This window comes from Aotus nancymaae, unplaced genomic scaffold (assembly GCF_030222135.1).
Source record: "Aotus nancymaae isolate 86718 unplaced genomic scaffold, 86718_ANA_hifiasm-v0.15.2.pri h1tg000059l, whole genome shotgun sequence".
Classification (NCBI taxonomy): domain Eukaryota; kingdom Metazoa; phylum Chordata; class Mammalia; order Primates; family Aotidae; genus Aotus; species Aotus nancymaae.
In genome coordinates this window covers 55279076-55304762 of record NW_026988473.1, presented here as the reverse complement: position 1 = coordinate 55304762, position 25687 = coordinate 55279076, and the positions used below count along the sequence as shown (strand labels likewise).

The following is a 25687-nucleotide window of genomic DNA, read 5'->3' as shown; positions in this document are numbered from 1 at the left end:
GAGCAGGGAGGAGGAGCCGTGGGAGGAGAGAGGGAGGAGCCGTGGGAGGAGCGGAGCCTTGAAAGGGTGTGTGGAGAAATGCCGCTGAGAAGGAAGGGAGGTGGGAGGAGAGAAGTCAGAGTTGGGCTAGGGGAGGCTTCAGAGGCTCTGGACAGCCAGGGAGCTTCTCTGAGACTGGGAAGTAGTGGAAGCCCAGTAGCCCGTGGTCCTGGGTGCGCGCCCCCTCTCATGTCTTCATTATCTGATTTTGTAAAATATCTACAAGATGGGGGAGTCCGGGCTGCTTTCTTTGACACTGGTTATCACCCCACACCTCGATGCTGTGTTCATGTCTGGAAGCTGCTTTTAAGGAGGGTTGGATGCAGAGAAGAGTGGCTGGTGCTCTCCCTCACGTGCCATCATCTGCTTCTTACTTCCGGAAGCTAATTCTTTTCATGTGACTGATGTGACTATTATTTTTTTTTAACATCTGCAGGTGAGTGATTTATTTCGCATGACCCCAAGGTAAGTATCCCACCAGTGAGTGGTGAGAAGGGAATTGACATTTGACAACCAGCTGTGTTCTTGTCACAGAGCTAGAGACGTTCTCAGGTTATATTATTTTAATTTTTAATCGTTAAATACACAGAATATAAAATTTACCAAAGTAATTTTGTTTCTGTGTCTGTAGTAGGTGTATATATTTGTTTCTGTGTCTGTAGTAGGTGTATATATTTATGGGCTACATGAGATATTTTGATACAGGTAGAGCATACAGTCCATAATAATCACATCAGGGTAAGTGGGGGTATCCATCACCTCAAGCATTTATCACTTCTTTGTGTCACAAACAATCCAATTATATGTTTTTTAGTTATTTTAAAATGTATGATAAATTATCATTGTCTGTAGTCACCCTGTTATGCTATACAATACTAGATCTTACTCATTCTATCTCATGTATTTTGAACTCATTAATCATCTGCCACATACCCTCCCGGCTACCCTTCCCAGCCTTTGGTAACCATCATTCTTCTATCTTCATGAGTTCAATTGTTCTAATTTTTAGCTTCCACAAATAAGTGAGAATATACAATTGGTTGTTTGCCTGTGTTTGGTTTATTTTACTTAACATAATGACCCCCATTTTCCACCCATGTTGTACCAATGAAAGGTTCTCCTTTATATGGCTAATCAGTACTCCATTGTGTATGTGTACCACACTTTCCTTACCCATTTGTCTATTGATGGATGCTTAGATTGCTTCCAAATCTTGGCCATTGTGAATAGTGTTGCAATACACATGAGAGCGCAGATATCTCTTTGATATACTGATTTCCTTTCTCTTGGGTATATACTTAATAGTATTTTTTCTGGGTATATACCTAGAAGTATCCAGTAAGATTGCTAGTTCATATGGTAGCTCTATTTTTAGTTCTTTGAGGAACCTTCAAACTGTTCTCCATCGTGATTGTACTAATTTCCATTCCCATCCACAGTGTATGAGGGTTTCCTTTTCTACATATTCTTGCCAGCATGTTATTGCCTTTCTTTTGGATAAAAGACATTTTAACTGAGGTGAGCTAATATCTCATTGTAGTTTTGATTTGCATTTCTCTGATGATCAGTGGTATTGAGCCCATTTTCATATACCCATTTGCCACTTGTATGTCATCTTCTAAGAAATGTCTATTCAGATCTTTTGTCCATTTTTGATTAGGATTATTATTTTCCTATAGAGTTGTTTGAGCTCCTTATATATTCTGGTTATTAATCCCTTGTCAGGTGGATAGCTTACAAATATTTACTCCAATTCTGTGGGTTGTGTCTCCATTTCATTGTTTCCTTTGCTGCGCAGAAGCTTTTTAACTTGATGTGATCACGTGTCCAGTTTTGCTTTGGTTGCCTGTGCTTGAGGGGTATTTGAAAGAAATCTTTGCCCAGTCCAATGTCCTGGAAAGTTTCCCTAGTACTTTCTTGTAGTAGTTTCATCGTTTGAGGTCTTAGATTTGTCTTTAATCCATTTTGATTTTTGTATACGGTGAGAGACAGGGGTGTAGTTTTATTCTTCTGCATGCGGATATCCAGTTTTCTCAGCAGCATTTATTGAAGACACTGTCCTTTTCCCATTGTATGTTCTTGGCACCTTTGTTGCAAGCGAGTTCACTGTAGATACATGAATTTGTTTCTGGGTTTTCTCTATTCTTTTCTATTAGTCTAAAGGTCTGTTTTTATGGCATCACCATGATGTTTTGGTTACTATAGCTCTATAGTATAATTTGAAATCAGATAGTGTGATTCTCCAGTTTTGTTCTTTTTGCTCAGGATAGCTTTGGTTATTCTGGCTCTTTTGTGATTCCATATAAATTTTAGGATTTTCTTTTCTATTTCTGTAAGGAATGTCATTGATATTTTGATAGGGATTGCATTGAATTTGTAGATTACTTTTGGTATTATGGACAGTTTAACAATATTGATTCTTCCAATCCATGAATGTGGATTTTTAAAAAATTTTTAAGTCCTCTTCAACATCTTGCATTAATATTTTATAGCTTTCACTTTTTTGGTTAAGTTTATTCCTAGGTATTTAATTTTACTTTTAGCTATTGTAAATGAGATTACTTTCTTGATTTCCTTTTCAGGTCGTTTGCTCTTGGCATGTAGAAATGCTACTGATTTTTGTACGTTGATTTTGTATTCTACAACTTTTCTGAATTTGTTTCCTCAAAAAACTATTAGAAATGATTTTTAGGTTTTCTTAAATATAAGATCATATTATTTTCAAACAAGGATAATTTGATTACTTTCTTTCCAGTGTGGAAGCCATTTCCTTTCCTCATTTGATGGCTCTAGCTAGGACTTCCAGTACTATGTTGAATAACAGTGGTGAAAATGGACATCCTTGTCTTGTTTCAGATCTTAGAGGAAAGGCTTTCAGTTTCTCCTCATTCAATATAATATTATCTATAGGTCTGTCATATATAGCTTTTATTATGTTAAGGTATGTTTCTTCTATACTCAAGTTTTTTTTCAAGGTTTTTTTTTTTTAACATGAAGGGATGTTGAATTTTATGAAATGCTTTTTCAGCATCAATTGAAATGAACATATGGTTTTTGTTCTTCATTCTGTTGATATGATGTATCACCTTGTTTGATGTGTATGCTGAACCATACTTTTATCTTTGGGCCACCTTAACCATTTTAAGGTGTACAGTTCAACAGCATTAAGTACACTCATATTGTGTTGCTACCACCAGTATCCATCTTCAGAACTTTTTGTTTTTTTCCTGAGACAGAGTCTTGCTCTGTTGCCCAGGCTGGAGTGCAGTAGCATGATATCAGCTTACTGGAACCTCTGCCTCATGGGTTCAAACAATTCTCCTACCTCAGTCTCCCAAGTAGGTGGGATTACAGATTCCCACCACTAAGCCTGGGTAATTTTTGCATTTTTAGTGGAGATGGGGTTTCACAATGTTAGTGAGGCTGGTATCGAACTCCTGACCTTGTGATCCACCCACCTCAGCCTCCCAAAGTGCTGGGATTACAGGTGTGAGCCACCATGCCCAACCCTTCAGAACATTTTTTTTAATCATCCTAAACACAACTCCATGCTAATTAAACAACTCCTCATTTTGTCCAACTCCTCAGTCCCTGGTACCCACCATTCTATTTTCTTTATTTGACTATTCTAGGTGCCTTATAAGTAGAAGTATAGTGTATTTGTTCACTTATGACTGGCTTATTACAGTTAAATAAAGTTCTCAAAATCCATGTTACAGCATGTGTTTCTTCCTTTTTAAAAAGGAGGGAAATGTATACTACATTTTGTTTATGCATTTATCTGTGGACACTTAGGTTGCTTCTATCTTTTGTCTATTGTCGACAATACTGCTATGTCAGGTCATATTTTGTTTAAGTCACACAACCATTGGGTGACTTTGAGGTTATTATATTTGTATTACAGGGGAGGATACTGAAGCTAAATGAAGTGACTGGCTTGAAATGACAGGTAGACATAGGTGCCTGAGAGTTAAAGATCCAGGGAAGACCCTCATTTTAATTCTCCTTGGTAATAGGAATATATTACTTCAGTCAGTATGGGAACACTGTCCTCTGCCTAGAGAAAACGGGCTGCCCTGTCAGTTTAAGCAGACACTGCAGGGCAGCTGGTAGGGATGTAGCCGTAAACTGCAGAGAAGAGAAGGTGGGAGAGGCTAGAATTCTCAACTCAGACATCCTGTCTTTTTATTTTCATCTCTTATAATGTAAGGTAAAAACATCAGTTGAACTTTCCTTGATATGGATTATGGATTTAGAAAACTGAAAAACACTTCATGCTTTGATATTTCCAGTTTCCTTGTTAAGAGAATTTTTGCTAATTGAAAGGTTATTAAGTGACATCTAAGGTCAATATTGTGCTGCTGTACTCAGATTTGATTCCAGAAACATGAAGAGTCCCAGAAAGCAGAATGGAAACAGTAAAACAATGACAACCACCACCACCACAACCACAACAAACGAAAAAGAGACCAGTATCTGAATTTGCAGACACTCAGAAATGACAGCTTCACAGCCATGCAGACCCTTTGTGTTTCTTGCAGGCACTGAGGAAGCCATTGTTGGGAGGGGTGGAGAAGAACAAGGGTCTCATAATAAGGCAGAAGTGGATTCAGTGATGACTCTGCTAGTTACTAGGTGCTCACCTTTCTAAGCTTCAGTGTACTCATCTATTAAATAGAGGTATAAATACATACAACACAGGGTTGTTTTGATAATAGTCAATATAGAGATTAACATATTCATAGCTGCTACAGTTGCCACCTTGGTGATTATGACCAAAGCTGCCACTCATTCCAGATTCCCTTCACTCACTGATGGTACCTTAGTTCTTCACTGTTCTTTTCCTGGTGAGATGACCCTAATCTTTATTCCTGAAGGATCAGTGTCCTTAATGTTCCTAATACATTGGCCGTTGTTATTGGACAGTGAGAATGAGGACTCTGTCCAGTATATTCCTTGGGTTTTAGCATAGTCCTTGTGCTCCCCGTTATGTACCAGCAACAAAATTCTCCTTGGTAATGGGAAAATACCATTTCAGCCAGTATAGGAACACTGTCCTCTGCCTATTTCTTTAGTGGCTTAAGAAGCCCCAAATAAACAAAATCAAACACTGCATGTTCTCACTTATTATGTAGGAGCTGAATGATGAGAATACATGGACACATGGTGGGGAACCACACACTGGGGCCTGTCAGGGTGGGGTTGGGGGGGAGCATCAGGAAGAATAGCTAATAGATGCTGAGCTTAATACTTAGGTGATGGGATGATCTGTGCAGCAAACCACCATGGCATACATTTATCTATGTAACAAACCTGCACATCCTGCACATGTACCCCTGAACTTAAAAGGTAAAGAAAAAAAAAGCAGCTCCAAATAGTCAAGTGATGTTTACAGATCTCAACTTATTAGAACCAGGATTACTTTCCCTGGTGGTTGGGCTTCTCCCTTCTTTACTAGGAATTCCAAATGGGTTGAGCCCTATGTTGAGCAATAGAAAGAAAATGTTCTGTAAACAAGTTCTTAGTTTGACAGTAACAGGGCCACATCTACTTCTTGTCTTGATTCTCTAGAGTGTGTTTGCACCAATTTGAAAAAAAATGCTACCATGTATTGATTGCTGATTTTAAGCATGTACCAAAATTTATGGAACAACTACTTCCCCACCTCCAATCTCATAGGGCAGTATCTTAGTTCCTTCCTGTTGCTGTAACAAAATATCTTAGACTGAGTACTTTATAAACAGCAGACATTTATTGCTCACAGGTCTTGGGGCCTTGAAGTTCAACATCAAGTTTCCAGCAGATTTGGTGTCTGCCCTCTTTTTCAAGATGGTATCTTCTCACTATGTCCTCACATGGCGGAAGAACAAAGGGTTCCCTCAAATCTCTTTTGTAAGAGCCCTCATGATCTACCTACCTCCCAAACCCAGCGCAATACAGTCACTGTGGGATTGGCAAATTGGATAAAGAGTCAAGACCTATTGGTGTGCTGTATTCAGGAGACCCATCTCAGGTACAAAGACACACACAGGCTCAAAATAAAGGGATGAAGGAAGATTTACCAAGCAAGTAGAAAGCAAAATAAAGTGGGGGTTGCAATTCTAGTCTCTGATAAAATAGACTTTAAGCAAAGATAAAAAAAAGACAAAGCATATTTCTCAATGTAATTTATAGATTCAATGCTATGCCCATCAAGCTACCATAAACTTTCTTCAGAGAATTAGAAAAAACTACTTTAAATTTCATATGGAACCAAAAAAGAGCCTGTGTAGTCAAAACAATCCTAAGCAAAAAGAACAAAGCTGGAGGCATCATGCTACCTGACTTCAAACTATACTACAAGGCTACAGTAACCAAAACAGCATGGTACTGGTACCAAAACAGATATATAGGCCAATGGAACAGAACAGAGGAGAGGCCTCAGAAATAATGCCATACATTTACAACCATCTGATCTTTGACAAACCTGATAAAAACAAGCAATGGGGAAAGGATTCCCTATTTAATAAATGGTGTTGGGAAAATTGGCTAGCCATATGCAGAAAACTGAAACTGGATCCCTTCCTTACACCTTATACAAAAATTAACTAAAGATGGATTAAACATTTAACATAAGACCTAACACCATAAAATCTCTAGAAGAAAACCTAGGCAATACCATTTAGGACATAGGCATAGGCAAAGACTTCATGACTAAAATACCAAAACAGCAACAAAAGTCAAAATTGACAAATGGGATCTAATTAAACTAAACAGCTTCTGCACAGCAAAAGAAACTATCATTAGAGTGAACAGGCAACCTACAGAATGGGAGAAAAATTTTTAATCTATTCATCGGGCAAAGGGCTAATATCCAGAATCTAAAATGAACTTAAATTTACAAGAAACTAACAACGCCATCAAAAAGTGGGTGAAGGTTATCAACAGACATGTCTCAAAAGAAGACATTTATGCAGCCAACAAACATATGAAAAAAAGCTCATCATCACTGGTCATTAAGAGAAATGCAAATCAAAACCACAACGAGATACCATCTCACATCAGTTAGAAAGGCTATCATTAAAATGTCAGGAACCAACAGATGCTGGGGAGGATGTAGAAAAATAGGAATGCTTTTATACTGTTGGTGGGAGTATAAATCAGTTCAACCACTGGGGAAGACAGTGTGGAGATTCCTCAAGCATCTAGAACCAGAAATACCATTTGACCCAGCAATCTCATTACTCTGCATGTATCCAAAGGATTATAAATCATTCTTCTATAAAGGTACATGCACACATATGTTTATTGCTGTACTGTTCACAATAGCAAAGACTTGGAACCAACCCAAATGCCCATCAATGTTAGACTGGATAAAGAAAATGTGGCACATATATACCATGGAATACTATGCAGCCATAAAAAGGATGAGTTCATGTCCTTTGCAGGGATATGGTTGAAGCTGGAAACCATCATCCTCAGCAAACAAACACAACAACAGAAAACCAAACACCATATGTTCTCACTCATAAGTTGGAGTTGAACTATGAGAACACATGGACAGTGGGAGGGGAATAACACACACCAGGGCCAGCTGGGGGTTGAGGGTTAGGGGAGGGATAGCAGGGGGTTGGTGGATTGGGGAGGGCTAACGTTAGGAGAAATAACTAATGTAGATGATGGGTTAATGGGTGCAGCAAACCATGATGGCACATCTATACCTATGTAACAAACTTGCACTTTCTGCATATGTATCCCAGAACTTAAACTATAATAAAAATTTGCTGAAACAGTGAAAAATAAGGCCCACTATTTTACTTATAATATCTGAGTTAAACTGCTCCAGATAGTTTTAGTATGTCAATTTTATAGAGTGGAAACTGATACTTTTAGAGGCTAGGTACCTGTTCTGGGGCCACTTGGCTAATAAGGAGTTTAAGTTCTGTTTGATTTTATCAGTTAACTACAATGCTGGCAAGACTTCTATGTCTCTATATTTAAGACAAACACATCCTCAAAGTCTCCAATACCATCTTCTCTTCTATGAAGCCTTATTTCTCTCTTAACTGCTAGAATGTAATGTAGCAGTTCAGTTTTTACACATGATTTACTATATTTCAGGGCCATAAGCTACTTGAGAACAGAATTGGTACCTGGTTAATCTCTAAGTACAGCACAGTACATAAAGAACCCCCAATTTTGTAAATCACTGAAAAGACTCTTGGAAAATGTAGACTTCAGAATGAAGAAAACGCATGGCGACTGCAGTGAAACAAAGAGGAGTCCCAGGACATCTGTAGCTGAGACTTTCACCTCTAGGCTGCCCTCTCCATAATCGAGATGGAGGATGAAGGGATGGCTTAAGTTGGTGAAAGGCAGTTGTCTCCATGCAAGCAGATAGCATTGATCTTGTATTTCACCTATTTCCATTTATCATTTTCTCTCCCATCCCAGATGTGAGACACGATCTGGCTGTGGCCACATTTATTAGTTTTAAGGAAATGAAGGACCCTAGAAACAGGCTGTAGAGAAGCTAAAGAAAATATTTCATCAGAGAGGAGTTAGCATTTCAGCAAAACTCACATACAAATCCTTTAAAAAATTATCTTATTACTCAGGAAAATTAGGCCGGCTTCTGCAATGGCGGCTGCCCTCTCCTCTGCCAAGCTTGATTGTTCCTGGTCGCTCTCTAACTGATGTTCTGGGTGCGAAACTCTGAAGTGAGAGTTTTTTTTAGCCTGCTAGGCTTTGTGTAGGGGAGACCTGTCTGGCCATATGGCTTGTTTCCCTGTGTTTAGTTCCTTCTTTCTTGGGGGTGGGTAGCTCCCTCCTGCCGGCTTTCTGGCTTTCACGGCATCAGCCAGTGCTTCCACCTAGATCTGTGCTGACAGCCCCGGGGCCGGCTGAAGTTGCTGTTCTGCCCTGTTCAGGCAGCTCGCTGAGGCTTTTCAGCCTGGCAAAGATCTCCTGTTCTGTGGGTTGTAGAGGGCTTGGGTGGAGCGCTGCATCCAAACTGAAGTCCCAGAGGGGGAGATCCTCCAGTCCTCCAGTCAGTTGCACACACCTCCTGGGTGGGGCAGTGACCTACCTTGCCTTAACTTGCCCTATTTGGTTTATACCCACTGTCCAACCAGACCCACAAAATGAACGTGGTACCTCGTTTGGAATTGTGGAGACCACTGGGCTTCTGTGTCTCATTGGGGAGCTGCATTCTGGAGCTCCCTATTATTTGGCAACAAAAGCCAAAATAGACAAATGGTGTCTAATTAAACGTTAGAGCTTCTGTACAGCAAAAGAAACAGTCACTAGAGTGAACTGGCAACCAACAGAATGGGAAAAATTTTTGCAATCTACCCATCTGACAAAGGGCTAATATCCAGAATCTACAAAGAACTAAAACAGATTTACAAGAAAACAAACAAACAAACAAACCCATTCAAAAGTGGGCGAAGTATATGAAGACACTTTACAAAAGAAGACATCTATGAGGCCAAAAAACATATGAAAAAATGCTCACCATCACTCGTCATTAGAGAAATGCAAATCAGAACCACACTGAGATGCCATTTCCTGCCAGTTAGAATGGTGATCATTAAAAAATCTGGAGATAACAGATGCTGGAGAGGATGTGGAAAAATAGGAACAATTTTACACTGTTGATGGGAGTGTAAATTAGTGCAACCATTGTGGAAGACAGTGTGGAGATTCCGCAAGGATCTAGAAATAGAAATACCATTCAACCCAGCAACCCCATTGTTGGGTATATACCCAAAGAATTATAAATTGTTCTATTATAAAGACACATGTACACGTATGTTCACTGCAGCACAGTTTACAATAGCAAAGACTTGGAACCAACCCAAATGTCCATCGACAATAGACTGGATAAAGAAAATGTGGTACATATACACCATGGAATACTATGCAGCCATAAAGAAGGATGAGTTCCTGTCCTTCATAGGGACATGGATGAATCTGGAAACCATCATTCTCAGCAAACTGACAAGAACAGAAAACCAAACACCACATGTTCTCACTCATAGGCGAGTGTTGAACAATGAGAACACATGGACCCAGGGAGGGGAGCATCACACACTTTGTCAGTTGCAGGGGCTAGGAGAGGGACAGTGGGGGGTGAGGGAGTAGGGAGGGATAATGCGGGAAGAAATACCAGATATAGGTGATGGGGGATGAAGGCAGCAAAGCACCTTGCCATGTATGTACCTATGCAACAGTCCTGCATGATCTGCACATATATCCCAGAATCTAAAGTACAATAAAAAGAAAAAAAAATATCTTAACTTTAGAGGCTGAAACTTGTTAAGAACATGTGACATTTCTGACTTAAATTTCAATGCATGAACATAGGATGCGTGATAGATATGGGAATGCCTGTATTGGATTGCAGCCCATGAATGTCAGAGATTGGTCTCCAGGTTGAAAGAACCACTTGAATGATCTCAAGAACTAAGGGACTCAAGCAGACTGAATTTTGAAATTTTCCCTTCCCCAGTCTCCAGGACACACTGGGACCTGCAGTGAAACAAAGATAAGTCAGGACATCTGCAGCAAAGCCTTTCAACTCTAAATTGTCCTCTCCATCCTAGAAATGCAGGAGGAGGTGATGGCTGAAGTTGGTCAATTAAAAGTTCTGACCTTCTGCAAAATACTTAGCCAGTATTCTTCAAGACTCTCAAGGTCATGGAAACCAAGGAAAGACTGAGAAACATCCATCTCAGATCAGAAGAGACTAGGAGAAATAATAACTAATGCAATTTGGTACCCTGGATTGGATTCTGGAACAGAAGAATGACATTGGAAAAACAGATGAAATTCAAATAAAGTGTAGACTTTAGTTAATAGCAATGTACCAATGTAGTCCTTTGGTTTTGACTAATGTACCATGGTTATGTAAGATGTTAACATTAAGAAAATGGGTGAAGGGTATTCAGCAACTCTGTAAACTATATTTGTAACTTTTTGTAAATCTAAAATTATTTCAGAATAATACTTATTAAAAAAATAAAACAAGCTCTGACCATGAATAGTGGGGGAGGGTTAGTGTGACATGCTGGTCATAGAGGAATCCAGACAGGTTACTGAAACCAGTTCTCAGTTTCCTATTGGAAAGAAAGGATGTGTGGAGCTTACAAACTTTTTTTTTTCACCTTCATATATTCTAATATAATACTAACAATGATCTCATGAAATAACCATCATCCCCAGTTTACAAATAAAGCATAAAAGGCTCAAGGAGATAATTTGCTCACAGTTGACATGTGACAGATTCTGAAATAGATCATGGTCTTTTCACATTATGCTTGATAAATGATCTCGAAAGGTGTTTCTGGAGAAAGGGATATTGCTTCACCTATAAATCAACAGATTTTCAGTCACCTACATTCTCTAGGTACAGGCATAAAGTTAGGTAGAGAACCTCTTTTCACTAACATGCTCCCATGTCTAAAGCACTCATGCACATCTCTTTGGCTACACTGCCTGATATCTCTTTGGCAGAATTTGAGAAGAGCCTTTGTTCATTCTTTCTTGAAGCAGGAATTCCTCGTGGCCTCTGTTGTCCCGGAAGGACAGAATGTGTCTCAGTCTCTAACCACCCTTTCCCCCAACCTGCCTCCATTTGCCACCAGACAATCAATTCATAGCCTGGCTCTTTGGAAAGAGCAGGTGCTCAGTATGGGACATCTTAGTATCCTTCTGGTGCCCCCTAAGAAAAGCCTTCGAGTGCGAATCATTAGGATACACTGCCTGATGCTTCCTTCCATGCCCCTGAGCTACCTGGCTCAGAACTCAGGGGGTTCAGGAAGTTTAATTGTGGAAATGTCTTGGATTTGCACCTGGATCCCAACAGACCTGTTATTTCCCTACTTCTACCAAGAGGATTATAAAGTGTTGGCTTTTACTGACACAGCAAGAAATGATTTTCACCAACAGAGGGACAGATGAGAGGAGACACAAGCTCTGGGGGTGTGGTGAGTGCAGGGGTTAGAGTGTCAAAGCTGGGGTCTGGGCTGGGGAGCCTGAGCTCTGAGGCTTTGGACCACCGGCTTGAATGGAATCTGTTTAGGGTGGGCAACTTCAGGTCTTTCTATAACCTGAGAAGTGAGAGTTACCTTAAGACCTTTACTGTCCTCCTTCTTATAAAAGAATGAATTTGGGTGGGTGTTTGTGATGAGCTCTTATCACAACATTACCTTTTCTGGGCTGGACTATTCCTTGATGATCCAGGAACATCGTCATCTCATGATTAAAGGCAACCCTGTTCCTCTTCAATCCTCAAGCAACTGGTCAAATCCGAGCAAAACAATGTATCGATAGTTTACCAGGTTCATCTGCGGTGGCTGCTCCTAGCATAGGCTGAATTTTATTATAGGTGTCCTGAATCCTACAGTAGGACTTCTGTTTGTGGGACAAAAACAGGCCTACAGTATGGACTCTGCCTCAACCTGGGGTCTAGCTGCTTGATTGAACCTCCCCTTAGATGGCATGGCATATTCTGACTAATTTGAGGAGGGACAGAGGGGAGCCACCCCCATCTCATCCTAGGCTAACTCGAGTCAGAAGGCTGTCAGCTGTTTTACAGCGGATCGCAGTCGGGCTTTAGGATTTCTTCATGAACTCATTTAACCTCACCACCACTCAGTGACAGAAGTTCTCTTGTTTCCCCCAGGACAAGAACACAGAACATAAAGGAGTTAAGAAATTTACCCACAGTCTTACAGCTAATAAGTAGTAAAGCCAGGAGTTAAACCCAGACAGTTTGGGTCTAGAGCACACACTTCCAACCCTGTAGTGTCTACCTAGGATAAAATATATATAATATGCCAACCTGTCCCAACCTTTGAAATACCAATATGAAATGCATACTTTTAATAGAATATACGTTATTCATGTTATTAAAAATATTCAAGGAAGTTAAAGAGAGATCATCCTTGCAAATAGCAGCTAACAGATTAGCAGATTTATCTGTATTCTGGAGGGAAGATCACAGAAGGCCAGGTTACAAAATAGTCACAGGAGCCAGTGATTTACACACAATGGCCTCTGTACCAGGCTGAGTCTATTTCTCTATCATCTATTTATCCCTCCTTCCTTCCCTCTATCCCTTAAAATTTAATGTCTTTCAATACTAGAGATAGTCCTGATCCATTCCAGACCCTGGCTTTACCAGTTAAATTTAATCAAGGTTTTTGGTTGCCAACTATCAAAGTGAGGTAATATTTCTATAGTCAGATTTGGAAAGGATTTACTGTAATAACCTAACTGGTGTTAGCCTAACTGACTCCATCTTAGCTGTAAGCTCCAGCCTAGCTTCTCCCTCCCGGCAACAGCCCCCACAGGTGCATCGAGTCATGCGGCACTCAGAGCTTTGAGGTTTGGGTCATGCTGTGCTCAGTACCTGTACATCCTGCTTGGCAAGCACACCTGCTATTGTGAATACCTCTCGGTGACTGATTGTACGAAAAGTCCCCCCTGCTACCTGCCTTGATGATTGTATGGAAATATTCTTAGTAACCAGCACCTATGGAAATCTCCTGCCTCCTGGTTACCAGCCTCCTCCTACTAACTTGCTTGTTCTGCTTCTGTAAAATTCTGCGTCAGCTAGGTGCCCCCTCCCCTACCTAAAAGCAAGGTATAAAAGATAATCAAGCCCCTTTCTCGGGGCTGAGAGAATTTTGAACATTAGCCATCTCTCAGTCGCTGGCAACAAAGGACTTGTAATTTGAACTCGGAGCATGGTGCTTCTTCTGTGACTCGCTTGGATACAATATTTACTGTTTAAAAATATTTTAAAAGGTTAAAGGACAGAATTTTAAAAATAGGATCAGATTTATTTACTAATCATGATTTTTTTCCCTATGTGTATCTAAAATCTATACATAAACTAAAACCTTTGGAGAAAATCCAATCTTATTTCTTTAGTCAGATCTCACTGCAATTTCATTGATAGCTTTCAGGATCCCAGTCTTGTATTAAAACTCAGCAGCAGTCCCTTAGTATCTCTGTTTGTAAATGGTGCGGAGAAGAAGGTGTAGAGAAAAAGAACCCTTCCCACACATCCTCCATTCATCCCTATGACATAATGAAAGCTGTCTGTTTGAAGCAACATGGGTGGAGGGGGTCTGAGTTGTTTTGGAGGGAGCTGGGGACCCTGTGGAGAGTCTGTGACTTCCTGGTTATAGGTACTTGGCCTGGACAGGTTTATGCTAAATTTATTTCTGAGCATAGCAGGATTCGACCTAATTTTGGCTAATGCACAATAGCATCACTGGCTTGGGGAAAATGTGGGCTCCCAGCTCCTGACGGTCTTAGCTAGGCTGGGGATGCAGTGCCAGGGCCCATTTTTCTGTAACTTTCCTCTTGGTGCCAGGACTCAGCTGGAAGGCCTGAGGCTTCAACACTTCACATTCCTTTGAGTGCTAATTGCCCTAAAAACCTTCTCGGTGGAGGAGGGCCCCCCACCTTCTCTAATCTGGGTCATCTCCTTGTAGTGAATCATATCTTGGCTCTTGGGGATAGATTTCACCTGATTAGAGAAAGAAATAGCCTTTGAACTATTCATGTTCTTCTGGAAGCTGGATGAGTAAGATGGTACAGGGGCAGAGACTGTAGTTTAATTTTATTCCATATCCTCAGAGGGGTCTGGTTAGTCTGTCTGTCTACCTACCTACCTATCATCCACTTACCTATCATCCAACTATCTACTGTAATCTACCTATCCAGCTATCAATCTATTCATCACCATCTATCATCTCTCTTGTCTCCATCTCTCTATCCTCATCATTTTTTTTTCTACAGTTTATCACATTTTTATATTGCTCTCTCAGGAGATTACAGCTTTGGGAATTTTTTTCTTCCTTAACTGTGAGCCTTTAATTAAACTCACACAGTATGCAACACAGAGATGGTCAATAAGCACATGGGCGCCTTACAGTCTTAGGACTTTTCTATGTGGACCCTCAAGGACAGGTGCATATAAGTGGTCAGGGAGGAGGCAGGGGTGGTATAGAAGGAGAGCATGTAAATACATCATCCTTTTAAAATTATTATACTTTAAGTTCTGGGATACATGTGCAGAACATGCAGGTTTGTTACATAGGTATACATGTGCCTATCAACCCGGCATCTAGGTTTTAAGCCCCGCATGCATTAGGTATTTGTCCTAATGCTCTCCCTCCCCTTGCACCACACCCCCTGACAGGCCCCAGTACATGATGTTCTCCTCCCTGTGTCCATGTGTTCTCATAGTTCAACTCCCACTTATGAGTGAGAACATGCGGTGTTTGGTTCTTTGTTTCTGTGTTTGCTGAAATTGATGGCTTCCAGCTTCATCCATGTCCCTGCAAAGGACATGAACTCATTTTTTATGGCTGCGTAGTATTCCATGATATACATGTGCCAAATTTTCTTGATCCAGACTATCATTGATGGGCAGTTTCACTGGTTCCAAGTCTTTGCTATTGCAAATAGTGTTGCCATAAACTTAAGTGTGCATGTGTCTTTATAGTAGAATGATTTATAATCCTTTGGGTATATACCCAGTAACGGGATTGCTGGGTCAATGGTATTTCTAGTTCTAGATCCATGAGGAATCACCACACTGTCTTCCACAATGGTTCAGCTAATTTACACTCCTACCAACAGGGTAAAAGCATTCCTATTTCTCTACATCCTCTCCAGCATCTGTTGTCTCCTGATTTTTTAATGATGGCCATTCTAACTGGCGTGAGGTGGTATCTCAATGTGGTTTTGATTTGCATTTCTCTAATGACCAGTGATGATGAGCATTTTTTTCATATGTTTATTGGCCACATAAATGTTTTCTTTTGAGATGTGTCTGTTCATATCCTTTGCTCACTTTTTGATGGGGTTATTTCTTGTAAATTTGGTTAAGTTCCTTGTAGATTCTGGATGTTAGCCCTTTGTCAGATGGATAGATTGCAGAAATTTTCTCCCATTCTATATGTTGCCTATTCACTCTGATGATAGTTTCTTTTGCTGTGCAGAAGCTGTTTAATTTAATTAGATCCCATTTGTCAATTTTGACTTTTGTTGCTGTTTTGGTGGTTTAGTCATGAAGTCTTTGCCCATTCCTACGTCCTGAATGGTATTGCCTAGGTTTTCTTCTAGGGTTTTTATGGTTTTAGATCTTAGGTTTAAATCTTTAATCCATCTTCAGTTAATTTTTGTGTAAGGTGTAAGGAAGGGGTCCAGTTTCAGTTTTTTTAAAGCACCATTTATTAAATAGGGAATCCTTTCCCCATTGCTTATTTTTGTCAGATATGCCACTGGGGTATGAAAAAAACTCTTGCAGCTAGCTCGGTGTCTGCCCAAATGGCTGCCCAGTTTTGTGCTGGAAACCCAGGGATCTTGTGGCACAGGCACCTGGGGAATCTCCTGGTCTGTGGGTTGTGAAGACTGTGGGAAAAGCATAGTATCTGGGCCAGATAGCACAGTCTGTCATGGCGGGGTCCCTCATGGTATCCCTTGGCTAGGGAGGGTGTTCCCTGACCTCTTGCACTTCCTGGGTGAGGCAACACCCCACACTGCTGCTGCTCGCCCTCTGCGGGCTGCATCCACTGTCTGACCAGTCCCAATGAGATCAACCAGGTACCTCAGTTGAAAATGCAGAAATCACCTGCCTCTGTGTTGGTCTTGCTGGGAGCTGCAGACCAGAACTGTTTCTATTTAGTCATCTTGCCCGGGAATACATCATCCTATTTCATCTCAAGAACGGATGCAGATAAGCGGTCAGGGAGGTGGCAGGGGTGGTATAGGAGGAGGTCTTGTAAATACGTCTTCCTATTTCATCTTGCTTAGGGATGGATATTTTCAGCATAACAATGTTAATCATCATCATAACTAACAAAAATAAGCAGAAAACACAGTGCTTAACGTGGGCTCTGAAACTGGGCTGCCTGAATTTGTACTCTGTTTTTTTACTTTCTTTGTGATCTTAGGCAAGTTATCCAATGTCTTGGTGCCTTGGTTTTTCTGTATGCAAAATGGGAATGACAACTGTAGCTACCACATAAGGTAGTTTATTGCTCAATGAATAGTAGCCATTATCATTCTATTTTAATGTTTATTGTGTGTCAGGCACTATTTTGGGTGCTTTACACATATTCTCATTTAATTTTTAAAAAATATTTGTGTCTTGAGATTGTTACGAATATTTTATCAATGAGAATGCTGAGGAACAGACAGATGTATGAGTTTTAAAGTCAAGGGACATTTGCTTGAAGCCAGTCCCTTCGCTTACTTTTTTTTTCTTTTGGAGATAGAGTCTCAATCTGTCGCCCAAGCTGGAGTGCAGTGGTGTGATCTTGGCTCACTGCAACCTCTGCTTCCCAGGTTCAAGCGATTCTTGTGCCTCAGCCTACCGAGTAGCTGGGGTTACGGGCATGTGCCACCATGCCCAGCTAATTTTCTGTATTTTCAGTAGCAATGGGGTTTTACTATGTTGGCAAGGCTGGTCTCTAATGCCTGGCTTCAAGTGATCTACTCACCTTGGCCTCCCAAAGTGCTGGGATTACAGGCATGAGCCTCTATACCTAGCCCCTTCTGCTTACTCTTAATGTGGTCATTTATAAGTTTACTCGCCTATCAGACTCTGTGTCTTCTTGTATAGAAAGCAGATGATGCCACTCCCAGGCTTTGAGAGAAGGGATACTTTAAGAGATACTGGCTGTGAAATCCTAGGATGGTATCTGTTATCATTACATTTTAGTAAATTCCTATGATGTGCTAAATAATTTACAGCCTTTCCCATATTCATAACCACTCTGCAAAGTCGGAATTATTGTTCTGTTTCATGTGACAAAAACACAGCTTTCTGGTGAACTCCTCTGTCACCCATGCAGCATTGGAACAAGAGGAGGAGGAGGATGCAGCTTCCCTCATAGAGGGTGCTGTGTTCTTGGATCTTGCATGCAGTTGGGATGTGGAAGGTAATTTTGGCACTGCAACTAGAGGATGGGCCACAATCTGTGTAAAAAAGTTAGAAAAACTGGGAGTGATGGGAAACAAGTAGGCCTGGTTGGATTTATCTGAAAATGACATCTCTTAGTGGGTGAACTTGTTCTGGTCTCAAGCCTGTGCATCTGTTTTAAAGGGAAATGGGGTTGGCGGGGGGGACAAAAAATTGGCCTTTAAATTATTCTGTGGGCAAAGGATCTGACAACCACAAAGTGCCAAGAGTCAGAATTGCTTTTTTTCTGTATGAAGCAATTAAGCAAATAGACTGTTTCTCTTTAGGCTGCTTGGATTTCTATCCCAGCTCTACCACCTAGCTTCACAACCTTGGCAAAGTACTTAGCCTCCCTGACACAATTTCCTCATGAGAAAATGGAAAAACATCACACAGGGCTAGATAATTAAGTAATGTGTGTAAAATATGTGTTTAAAAGACAGACATGCTATATCCTGATTTTTTTTTTTTTTTTTTTTTTTGAAACAGAGCCTCACTCTGTTACCCAGGCTGGAGTGCAGTGACACAATCTCGGCTCACTGCAACCTCTGCCTCCCAGGTTCAAGCGAGTTTCCTGCCTCAGCCTCCCAAGTAGCTGGAATTAGAGGTGCCTGCCACCACACACGGCTAATGTTTTGTATTTTTAGTAGAGATGGGGTTTCACTATGTTGGCCAGGCTGGTCTTGAACTCCTGACCTCAGGTGATCTGCCTGCCTTGGCTTCCCAAAGTTCTGGGATTACAGGCGTGATCCATGGTGCCCAGCCTCCTGATTATTACTGTTAATATTACTTAGTAAACTTAGGGCCCTGAAGTATTGGAAAGAAAGCAGGATGACAAAAAGGAAAGAAAGAGGGGGTAGTCCAGGGTGGCTTTAATTCTACCACAGTGACATATAGATCTTTAGAAACCACAGAGAAAAGGGATATACAAGTTGCCAGTTCCTGAGAAGGTGGCTCTCTGACTCTTCTTCAGCTGAGATTGTGGACATGTAATTTTCACATTGGCCTGCTGTGGACAGAAGGTTGGTACAAACCTGCCTGACACTATGCTGGGTAGTTTGCTAGGTACTAGGTTTACAGTGGCAAGGAGGACAAACGTTTTCTGCTCCAAGATGCAGTTGTATCCGCCAAGAACTAAGTAGTCTCCCACCAATCTCTGGGCTCCCTTCAACCATTGCCAGTGTCTGTTATCCGTTCTCCCATCAGTGTGGTGAATCAGCAGTGCAGTTTCTGACTCATGGTTAGGGATACCCACTGTGACAGCGTAGGCTGAGAACCACAACTCCTGAAGGTGCATTCACACATATTGATGTGTGTGTGGCGCCCCCTTGCAGTTGCACAGAGTATGGTCCTGACTTTGACAGTTGCTCCGATATATATTAGACTGTGGTGTGACTTGTATTTAATGGAGACATGCCCTGAACCCAGCCTGGGGACACTGGAGGATGCAGACAGGTGAAATGGCTCCCTCTAGGAATGTTTTCTTAGCCAGTTGTATCCCCACAGTTTACTCAAGACATGTCTGAAGGACAGGTGCAAAAGAGGGAACGATAGAATTTTGATATTGTCCAAGGGCTTATCTTTCCATTATAAACAAGTGCCCTGAAGGAGTCTTAGACTTTCACTGAGTGTAAAAGTGAAGTGAACTAATATTGTGATGAATACATTGAGTGTTAGGCATCATGTGAGGCATCTGACACAGGATTAAGCTGGTTCTTGCACAAAGCTATTGAAAACAGACTCAGGAAAAAGAAACCCGTCAAGGTTATATAACTTTCATGAGAATGGCAATTAGAAAATTGCCGAGCCACTTAAACACATAAAATGCACAGTGCTTATTCAGAATAGAGAACACATACAAACAACATGAAAAATGTAGGCGACCCAATAGAAAAATGAGTAAAAGACTGAAAACTTCCTAAAAGAAGATATTCAAATAGTAAGCATATGGAAAGGTGCTTACTTTATTAGAAATTGAGGAAATGTACATGAAAACCACGAGACAATACCATTACACACCCACAGGTAGCTGTAATTAAAAAGGCCAACCACACAAAGTATTGATGAGGATGTGGAATAATTGAACTCTCCTACAGTGTTGGTGTGGGTATAAATTGGTAAATCACTTTTGAAAGCTGTTTGGAAGAATATGTGAAAGCTGAATATATGCATAGCTTACGATAAATCAATTTTATTCCTAGGTAATACTTAACTGCAAACATGTGTTTATATAGGGTATATTCACCCAAGGAAAAAATTATACGCAATGAGAATGGATACATTATAGCTATATGAAACAATGTGGATGAATCTCACAAATTTTAGTGAATGACACAAATGGGTACATACTATATGATTCTAATTATAGAAAGTTCAAAAAATAGGCAAAATTAATTGGTGGAGTTACATAGTGATTATCACTGAGGGGATAGAGTAAAATAATTCACAGGCTTTTTTTTTTTTAGGGGGGGATGACAATATCCTGTTTATTCATCTGGGTGTTTATCACATGAGTATATTCACTTTGTGGAAATTAATCAAGATTTACATTTATGGTATGCAGGCTTTTCTATATGTATGCTATATTTAAATAAAAATATTTGAAAAATGATCAAATATGGTGAATTTAGTGAGTAGAAAGTTGTCTTAAGAGTAGCGTTTCTAATACTTAGGGAAGAGGTGATCGAAAAGACTAGACATGCAGAATGGGCAAGCCTTTCCTCTTCTGGATTTAGTATAAAGCTATTGCTTAGACCTGATCCTGCAGGTATCAGGAAACAACTGGTGATCATTAAACACAGTTATGATAGAAGACATCTTCCTAATACAAATTTGATCACCATTTTGTTTTCTGTATACATATACTAGTTTAAATGTTCATACTTGTCATTTCATAAATATTTTGCTGCCAATTTAGAATTTAGAATATTCTGCAAGATATTAAATCTATAGTGCAATGCCAAATTGTCAGCAAAATATTTATGAAATGACAAGTGTGAAAAATTGGACTTAAAAAATTATTATACTTTAAGTTCTTGGGTACATGTGCAGATTGTGCAGGTTTGTTACATAGAATACATACATGTGCCATGGTAGTGGTTTGCTGCCTCCATCACCCTGTCATCTACATTAGGTATTTCTCCTAATGCTATCCCTCTCCAATCCCCCCACCCCCTGCTATTCCTCCCCTAGCCCCCCACCCCCAGGCCCCCAGTGTGTGACGTTCCCCTCCCTGTGTCTGTGTGTTCTCATTGTTCAACACCCACTTATGAGTGAGAACATGCAAATGCAGAAAGACAGAAGAAAGTGGGACAGTTAAGCTGTTATAATATCCAGGAAAATGGTGATGATTCAGCCAGATTAGTTTCATTGGGATCTAAAAGGAGGGAATCAAGACAGTTGCTTTGGAGAATATGTTACAAAGTAAAAGGATATGCAAAGTTGTCTTAGTTTTTTGGTATTTCACAGATAACAGGAAAGGAAGGGAGGCACTAGCCAACGGGTGCTGAACAGTGAGTTTTGGGGAGATGTGGAGGAATTAGAGTTTAGTTTGGACTATAGATTTAATATCTTGCAGAATCACAACGTGAGATGCTGAGAAGACAAATGGAGATACGGTCCTGTTTTAAGGAGAGAAATTGGAAAGAGAGTGTAGCCTAAAAGTGCTATGTGAGGTTACGAGAACAGATGAGCTTACACACTATACTTTGACCTCCATGGAATAACATGATTAATCTTGGGATTCCGGAAGTTCATGCTGCTCTTCCCGACTCTTCAGGGGATGCCCCTTCAAGACATGTCAGCCTCCATCTTCTGCCCCCAACTTGGGAGTACTTCAGAGTACTTGACCCTATTGTAATAACTTTTTTTTTTTTTTTTTTTTTCCTGAGACGGAGTTTCGCTCTTGTTACCCAGGCTGGAGTGCAATGGCGCGATCTCGGCTCACCGCAACCTCCGTCTCCTGGGTTCAGGCAATTCTCCTGCCTCAGCCTCCTGAGTAGCTGGGATTACAGGCACGCACCACCATGCCCAGCTAATTTTTTGAATTTTTAGTAGAGACGGGGTTTCACCATGTTGACCAGGATGGTCTCAATCTCTTGACCTCGTGATCCACCTGCCTCGGCCTCCCAAAGTGCTGGGATTACAGGCGTGAGGCACCGCGCCCGGCCCCCGTAACAACTTTTATAGTAAGAGGGCTGGAGAAGAGATATTTAAGAGGAAGGTTCCTTCTGATTTAGTTCATGGCCACAGGACTGTTTTGAAGGTAGGGCCAGAATAAAATATGCAAGCTTTATGCAGCCTATGAAATGAAGGTAGGGTTGGTGAGGAAGGGGATTAACAAAACTGAATGTATCTGGTAAACTGCTATCTTGTCTATCAGTTCTTAATACCAGGAACTCTTGAATACTTCCTTAAGCCAATTTATATTCATAGGAAAGAAATTTGTCATCATTAAACACATTTAAATAATCTGTTTTGGGTCCCAGATGTATTTCGAAAAAAGAAATATAGAAAATGTTAGTTCCATGATAGCACCAGAGGAATATGAAACCAGCCTCCTTAGAGAATGGTTTTGAAATATCTCATTTGTTTGAGTGTGTCCTTTATGGTTGTTAACAGATCTGTCAGACTGGAAAACCCACCTCTAAAAATAATTAGAAATGGAATTTAAACTTGTTTCTAATACAATTTTAAGTTTCTACCTGAGAGAATATGTGTATCTAGTTTCTACTTAAAATTATTCTTTCTCCAGTTTTTAGTCTGAGAAGATACCCTGGAGGGGGAGACTTCACCTCTAAAAATAAATAGAAATGGAATTTAAACTTGTTTCTAATACAACTTTAAATTTCTACATAAAATTATTCTTCTTTCTTCAGTTTTTAGTCTGAGAAGACACTCTGGAGAGGGAGACTTTTAGGTTTAACAAGTGAAAAAAAGAGGTTGTTTGGCCCAAAGGGAAAACAGTGGCTAATGAAATAGCCATAAGCAGTAAGTACAAATCAACTCAGAAACTTTCTCTTTTTGAATAAAGAGAGAATAAAGTGCTACATCATTTTATTCAAGCCAAAAAGATCAGGAAATGGAAGGGAATAGAGCTCCTAAAACGAATGGAGTTTCTTTCATAGCCTCAGAAAGGATTATGGGGCAGCTCATCTTTCTCAGCCCACACTTATTAGGGACTTTATAAGTAATGATCAAATGAACAATGCTTCTTACTCCTAGTGTGGACAAACTGTCACCTGGAATCACCATGTTCTCCTGCAACACCAGCACTTCCGGTCAGTCTACCTTCCTCCTCACTGGTTTTCCAGGCCTGGAAGCCTCTCATCACTGGATTTCCATCCCCATCAACCTCCTCTGTGTGGTTTCTATCCTGGGTAACAGTATCATCCTCTTCCTGATCCGCACAGATACAGCCTTACACAAACCCATGTACATCTTCCTGTCCATGCTGGCAGCCTCTGATCTGGGCCTCTGTGCCTCCACCTTCCCCACCATGGTGCGTCTCTTCTGGCTGGGAGCTCGTGAGCTGCCCTTTGATCTCTGTGCAGCACAGATGTTCTTCATCCATGCCTTCACCTATGTGGAATCCGGAGTACTGCTGGCCATGGCCTTTGATCGCTTTATTGCCATCCAGGACCCTCTGCATTATGCCACAATCCTTACCCGCTCAGCCACGGCCAAAGTGGGAACTGCCATTCTGGTAAGGGCTGTTCTGCTCAACCTCCCAGGACCTATCCTCCTGCAGCACCTGCTCTTTCCCCAGATCAGCGTGCTCTCTCACTGCTACTGCCTGCACTGTGACCTTGTGGGGTTGGCCTGCTCAGACACCCAAATCAACAGCCTGGTTGGCCTGGTTTCCATCCTCTTCTCACTGTGCCTTGACTCCTCCCTCATCATGCTCTCATATGCCCTGATCCTTCGAACAGTGCTGGGCATTGCATCACCTGGGGAACAGCTCAAGGCACTCAACACGTGTGTGTCACACCTCTGCATTGTTCTCATCTTTTATTTGCCCAAACTGGGGCTTTCTGTGTTGCACCGAGTAGAGAAACACAGTTACCCTTCTCTGGCAGTGCTCATGGCCAACCTACACTTCTTGGTCCCACCCTTCATGAACCCCATTGTGTATTCCATCAAGTCTAGGCAGATCCGTCATAGCCTCCTAAAGTGCCTCCAGCAGAAGAGGATTGATGCTTTCTAGAACAGCAGAAGGATCCTGACACATGACCCTGGGACTTGGGGTGGGAGAGGATTAGCTGTAGAGTTAATTTTTGGGGTTTTTGGGTGATTCAGCTCGGTTACAGTTTTTGGACACTAAAAGTGTTGTAAAGCTTATTAAAGTATCACCTTGATAATCTTCTCATTGCTCTGATTAGAGCTGAACTATCTCAAACTCATATATGCTATGATATCTCCTTAATCCAGATGGCTTAACTAAACTGAGAGAATGTGTGTATCTATGTGTACAGGTACCTCTCCTCTCCCCTCCCCTGGATTTTTTTCTTTCTTGATGATTCATAAGCCTAAGGAAGAGCTGCAGTAAACTATATTCGCCTTAATACCGGCCCTCTTTTCTCAAATTTAATATTAACCAGCTCATATAACAAGAATCCGAAAAGGGAGGTGGGTGGTAGGGAAACACAGATGACAACAGTATATATGCCAAATTTATTTGCAGTTACTTGCAGCTTAGGGAGCAGTAGTTTCCTCTTGGTTCTCTTTATTTCTGATTGTGCATTAGAGAAAGTTTGGCATTGCCAAGCCTAGGGAAGCTGCGCACTATAACATCTGGATAGTGCTGGTTTCTCAGGTAACCAATGGTAAGAGTGGAATAGTCGTCCACCTTCACAGCTGCTGATCTGCTAGAATGTCAACTCCACGAGTTCAGGGATTCAGGGTTATTTTGTTCACTGATGTATTCCCAGCTCCAAGAACAATGTCTATCATATAGTAAGTGCTTAATACATATCGTTGAATAAATGGGTAGGGTAGATGCAGGAGCAAAAATTTCTTGACAGTGGATCCTCAGGAAGGGAGGGGACCGAGCCATCTGAATGTTTGAGGCGGGTGGGGTAACAAGCAGTTGATAAACTGAAGTGTAATGAGAGAAAGATAATGTCAGAAGCATTGGGGACAAGGTGTAATTCTCTATAACACATGGTCAGAAGACTGTCTCTAAGGATATAGCTCAAAAAGGAGCTAAGTTTATTGTGGTGCTTTTTCCAAAGCTGCTTTCAAACTTCTAGAAGGAAGTTTACCCAGAAACTGAAGGATGTTTCAGCACTATCATGGCCCTTGGCCTGCTCAGTTCTAAAATATTTTTGTTTCTTGAAGAATTGAAATAGGGATATTCCTAGTAGGAAACCACACAAATTTAAAAGAAGCAGTGATGATAGAGCTGTTAGAAGATACATTTTCTCTTTCTATGGCCATCCAGACAAATGGCAATTTAATGACTGTGGTCATTTTTGTGTGTCATTTTCATGAATTGAAACAAGAGAGAATGAGGAATTTGGAGGCAAGAAGGCAGGGTGGGAGCTGTGAATTCTGTACAAGCAGCTCTAATTGGAATTGTTTCTCCTGCTAGATTGTATTTACATTGGCCATCATAGTATGGATTCCAAGAAACTCAGGATCCTGTGCTTATCAGTAACTAGGAGGCGACTGCCAATTCAG

At 40.9% G+C, this 25687-nt stretch overlaps 1 protein-coding gene across 1 annotated transcript; it reads left to right on the top strand.

Annotated features, from left to right (window-relative positions):
• The first annotated feature begins 115 nt into the window (after positions 1–115).
• Positions 116–24212, top strand: LOC105720068 (olfactory receptor 51G2-like). The gene is made up of 2 exons (XM_064365618.1): positions 116–475; positions 23231–24212. Exon 2 carries the CDS (start codon positions 23259–23261, stop codon positions 24210–24212), a length of 954 nt encoding a protein of 317 aa, XP_064221688.1. The 5' UTR covers positions 116–475; positions 23231–23258.
• The last annotated feature ends 1475 nt before the right edge of the window (positions 24213–25687 follow it).

What these genes read in the sequence shown, in the direction of transcription:
- LOC105720068 (XM_064365618.1), top strand. Translation starts at nt 23,259, where the DNA reads ATGTTCTCCTGCAACACCAGCACTTCCGGTCAGTCTACCTTCCTCCTC.